At 37.4% G+C, this 5,059-nt stretch overlaps 1 protein-coding gene across 8 annotated transcripts; it reads right to left on the bottom strand.

Moving 5' to 3' along the window:
• Nucleotides 1-308: 308 nt before the first annotated feature.
• Nucleotides 309-4,329, bottom strand: LOC136202673 (protein ILITYHIA-like). 8 transcript variants are annotated; one of them, XM_065993437.1, is made up of 11 exons: nucleotides 4,029-4,329; nucleotides 3,867-3,929; nucleotides 3,538-3,656; nucleotides 3,337-3,450; nucleotides 2,358-2,428; nucleotides 1,361-1,467; nucleotides 1,239-1,290; nucleotides 1,046-1,152; nucleotides 902-961; nucleotides 695-809; nucleotides 309-555 (listed from the first exon to the last, which is right to left on the bottom strand). In XM_065993437.1, the coding sequence occupies exons 6-11, from the start codon at nucleotides 1,402-1,404 to the stop codon at nucleotides 454-456; spliced, it is 480 nt and encodes a 159-aa protein (XP_065849509.1). In that variant the 5' UTR covers nucleotides 1,405-1,467; nucleotides 2,358-2,428; nucleotides 3,337-3,450; nucleotides 3,538-3,656; nucleotides 3,867-3,929; nucleotides 4,029-4,329; the 3' UTR covers nucleotides 309-453. The 8 variants fall into 8 exon arrangements, with proteins under 8 accessions (XP_065849509.1, XP_065849505.1, XP_065849506.1 ...); XM_065993433.1 differs by having other exon boundaries at nucleotides 3,867-4,329; XM_065993434.1 differs by having other exon boundaries at nucleotides 3,337-3,656; nucleotides 3,867-4,329.
• Nucleotides 4,330-5,059: the final 730 nt, after the last annotated feature.

The following is a 5,059-nucleotide window of genomic DNA, read 5'->3' as shown; positions in this document are numbered from 1 at the left end:
ATACAACAGGGGTGCGGCACAAGAACTTTGCATCGCTCTTGAGAGCGACACAAGCTACTTATCTGTTGTGTCGCACTTGTCACATGCGCGATACAATAGAGCGATAACTCTTGTGACGCACTTCTAGAGTGCGCGACACAAGCTCCCTGATTAATCTGGTACACTTTGTATCGCTCCTTCCTCACGCGCGACGCAAAATATTAATATTTTTTAAAAAAAAATTACAAAATTTTCTAGTATCTAGCATAAAATTTTATAATCAAAATTTACTTGATTCTACATGATATTATAGAATATGCACATAAAACTACAAGTACCACATTGCATAAATACATACATATTCAAAATATAATCACAACTTAATTTCTTCAAGAAATAGTTTTTGTTCTATATTTGCTTATTTCTGTTTCTTGACTGTTGCATAATTACGCAAATGGAATCAAAGATTGCAAGTTACATAAATGGAATTAGACTTGAAACGAGTCCATATCCAATACCCTCATCTATGACTAACACCACTGTTTCTGCAGCCTCCTTTGCCAAAGTTTGAACTTCCTATAGGATCCACAAATAGTAGGAAAACCAGTGAACAAGATGGTTATTTTGTACAGGACAAAGAACTAATCCTCAAGCAAATGAACAGTCTGAATTTAGAAAAACAAAGCAACAATTATTCACAAAGCAAGCAGTGTACCTTGTCCTCATCACTCATTGCAGAGAGTAACGCAAGAAGAACTGTACCAAGATGAACATTAAGCCCAGGTCTTGCAACCTCTGCTAACGCTCCTGGTGCATGTGCATTGAAGGCACTGCATCCATGTCCAAGATACAAAACAAGATGAACAACCAAAAACTTTTTTTGTGTGATACAAAATTTCAAATCAGAGGAAGTAACACATACGAGAGGGGCAGGTGGGCCAACTTGGGCAAAATATGAGGCAACACAGCTGCAGTCCTGACACTGAAATTAATATAGAAGGATCAAATTACATACATTGCAACAACTTCAGAAGATAACAGTACATATCCTCCACAAAAGTTCTACCTCAAGATTTGTTTGAGGCCATCAAGAGCAGTATCAGAGGTTTCATAATCCTCAAGAGCATGCAGGAGAGTGGGAACTATCTCATCTATTGCTTGCAAACCAGCACTCTAAAAAATAACAACTTAAGTGTTTTCATCTTACAATTCATATTTAAACAAATAATCTTCCAATGCAGTGGATGGTAAAGGAGCACCTTGTACAGAGTGCTGAATGCTAAGCCTACAGATTCTCGAACCTCAAGCGTACTGTTGACATAAACTATGAAAATTGAAAACTTCCATCAAAATATTATAGATAAGCACCAACTTCTATTACCTATCACAAAGAGCAGTCCTAATAGTGGGGATCAGCTCGTCCATGGAACTCAACAGCTAGCTTTTTCCAGCACTTGCCATTACTTCACTCAAGCTTATGCATACACCCTATTAAACACCATGACATATCAGATTTACACATATACATATGTAAAGAATTTACAGTTTATTCAATGTTAGGAACACTCTTGATTAAAAAAAAGGATCCCAAAGGAATAATGTTATTGAGCGAGTTATTAATTAAAAAAAAAGAATTTACATTTTTGTCATTGAGCGAGTTATTAATTTTCCCTACGTGAATGAGGTACAGCCTGAAAATTACAGGGCAATTAAATTGATTCCAATGGGAGATTCAGATGACATTTTCTGCCAATGCAAATTCCTAATTCAGTTGCTTCGTATGAATTATAGATAAAAAAGAATCCATACTCTCAAGTGAAGAACCAATTATGCCTCATAAGAAAATCCAGCTTGTAATAACAATACCAACAATCCAGAGTCATTCTGCTCATCAAATCCCTAATCCTTGCTCCTAATGGCTTTTTGGGTTCTCTCTAACGAGCCCTTAACTTCAAGAGATCGAAGGGTTCTCTCTAAACCAGCCATTAACAAGCTATCAGAAAATCATACCCTTCTTATGGCATGTAGAGACGTTTAAGTTGGTGATAGGGACACAAGATTGTGAGGTATGGAAATGGTGAATAGGCTGGTGAAGGAAAGGGCGATAGTGATATTCAACAAGACACTTTTATTATGAATATGGAAGCTTACTGTGATAGAAGTAGATAATATCTTCCACATCTAATTCAACTGTATAATTTGAACGCATATTTGAATTATCCAAGACCCTGATTCTGGGTTATATTTATCCAATATTTCAGCTAGCTATACAAGAGACAATAAACCTAGGTGGTAGAGTTATATTCACATTGGTGAAATTTGTCAATTTGAGCTAAATTCGAAAAAAAAAACAAGTTAGAAATCTAAACTAAACTCGCCTGAAGGCATATGACTTCATTCTCTTGTAATGACATTGACAACTTTTTCGATTAACTTCTGCTCATCAGGCCTAGCAAAAGTTGAAATGATAAATTAAATTCAAACCATAGTTATTAAAGGCGCATGGCGCACTAAGGCGCAAAGGGTCCTGGAGCCTTGGCGCATGGCGCACGGCGATGGCGCGCGCCATAGCGAGACAAGGCGCACCGACAAAAATAAAAATTATAAAACTATAAAACTAACATAAAAATGCAATGAATACTAAATCATGAAAATATCTTAAGCATAAATAAATTTAAAATGCAAAATAAACCCCATATTAGCAAACTTTAAAGTTGAATACTAATTCCTAAGTTCTACTCCTAATCAAAACTCTCCAAATCCATCACTCCTCATCATCACTATCACACTCCTCATCTAAAGCGTCATCATCAAACTGATCCTCTTCATCCTCATCAACAAACTCAGTTTCTTCTTCCTCCTCATCTCGAACAACTACATGGGCTTTTCCTCGATCCTTGGAAGATGATACTTTAGCCTTTTTTCCTACTCTTCTAGTGTTATATGCAATCTCTTCAACTCCAGCAGCCTTACCAACTAAACCTCATGTTAGAGTTTCATCTTCAACTCTTCATGACTCTGTCTCTTCGTCTTCTAATTAGTTTAAAACGTATAATCTCTCTCCTCTTTAATACTTTTTGTTAATAGAACATGTGCTTCATCCCAGATATATAAAAAAACTGCCCATAACTGCCTCTAACTGCCAAGGCGCGCCTTGGTGCGCCTTTGGCAATTGCATTTGGCGCAAAATGGCGCACCAGGCGCGCGCCATGGCGATTGCGCCTCGCCATGGGGCTGCCATGGCGCTAAGGCCTGCGCCTGGTGCGCCATAGGCGCGCCTCAGGCGCGCCTTTAATAACTATGATTCAAACATACAAAATTTGATTATAAACAGCACAGCTCCATAATGCTTATTACATGTCTTCTGCCAGCATCAGGGTTCTTCAGCCCCTTGGATAAGATTGGGATAATCAAAGGAAGAACTCTTTCACCAAGCTTCTGAACAAGTTCACCAAGTGCACGCCCAGCAACCTATATGACACCCAATTTTTATTCCTTGGATTTAATGAACAAACAATTAGCTGATCCCACAACAGAGAATTGGAAGAACAAACCTACCGCCTTTCAGAAGACGGTGATGCAAGAGAAGATATCAGAGTGTTCATCAAGACTGGCATTATTTCCTTGAGTGTTTTAGGAGTATTTGCGACAATAGTTTTCCATACATGCAAGGCAGCCTAAACAGATGTTGGAGAATCGCATTTTTATGTACCAAATATATGTGAATGCATAATTAAAAGCCAGAAAAACAAATCAACCAGTAACTACCTGACGAACGGATAGGCTCACATCAGTAACAAACAAGTGCTTACAAGAATTTAAAAGAGACATAAAATTTGGTATAATTGAAATTGGGTTTAAGAGATGATTAATTAGTAATTCATTACCCTCCCAGATGCAATGCCTCGTTTAGAATCAGCAATCCCACCGTGAAGACAAAACCCTAGATCCTGAAACAGTAATTCTCAATCAATCAAATCTCTAAAATCCTCAACGGATTGGAAATTAGGTGTTCCTCCGATCCGACATCCCTCATGAGCACATCAAACCTTTAGATTTTGATCTGCATCTCTGTTTATAAGATTTAAACCTTTAGATTTTGTGTAGAAGAGGTGGAGATCGAGAGGTGGAGGAAGTGGAGGCGGCGGTGGAGAAGCCGCTCCCTGTTTTCGGCGCCTTGAGAAGTGGAATGAATGGAGATACGAACAGCGGTGTGCGAGGTAGCGGTGCAAGGTCGAGGTGGCGGCGCAAGGTGGAGATGGAGGTGTGCAAGATGGAGGTTGGCGGCTATGGAGTTGACTGGGTGGAGAAAATAAAACCTAGAAATAAGGAAGCAGAGAAAGCATACGATAAAAGAGTTCTGGTTTTATTAATTACGTAAAATTCTTATATTTAAATATTTTATATTTGTTATAATTAGTGAATGCTTGACAAGAAATGCAATGGTTCTGTTTCGACAGGTTAGATTTGATCCTCTATTTTTACATTTTAAATATATATTTTTCAGTTTATTTTATTTTTAATTAATTTATTTGGGATAAGTTTTTAAATTTATATATATATACATGATATTTGATTTTCATCCTTTTTTAATTTTTTAGTATTTTCAAAAGTATGAAGAAAAAATATTTATATTCAAATAATAGTTCGTATTAGTTGTGTCGCACTTTTAAAAAGGAGCGACACAAAGATAAAACACTACTTGTGTCGCGTTTATAAAAGTGTGTCACAAAGATAACACACTCCTTGTGTCGTTTTGGTAAAGGCACATCACAAGCTTACTCTTGTGTCGCACTGCAAGACAGGCGATACAAGAAGTAACTCGTTTGTGATGCACGCTTGTCACGACCCGAACCTGGCTATGATCGGCGCATAAATTAAGACTACCTTAACCTATGCTAGCCTCAAATTCAAAGTGCAAATTAATACTTGTTTAACTAATAAAGGCTTCTAGCCTGATGATACAACTTAAACTGTGAAGAAGTATATACCATAAATTTATCCAAAAGTCTCCAAATCAGTACAATAGCAATATCTAACTAATAATATCATCCTTCAACATCGAACCCAAATGTCTGCG

This window comes from Euphorbia lathyris, chromosome 8, assembly GCF_963576675.1.
Source record: "Euphorbia lathyris chromosome 8, ddEupLath1.1, whole genome shotgun sequence".
NCBI classification, from domain to species: Eukaryota; Viridiplantae; Streptophyta; class Magnoliopsida; order Malpighiales; family Euphorbiaceae; genus Euphorbia; species Euphorbia lathyris.
Note: the sequence above shows the minus strand (reverse complement) of the source record. Positions and strands in the feature narration are given on the sequence as shown.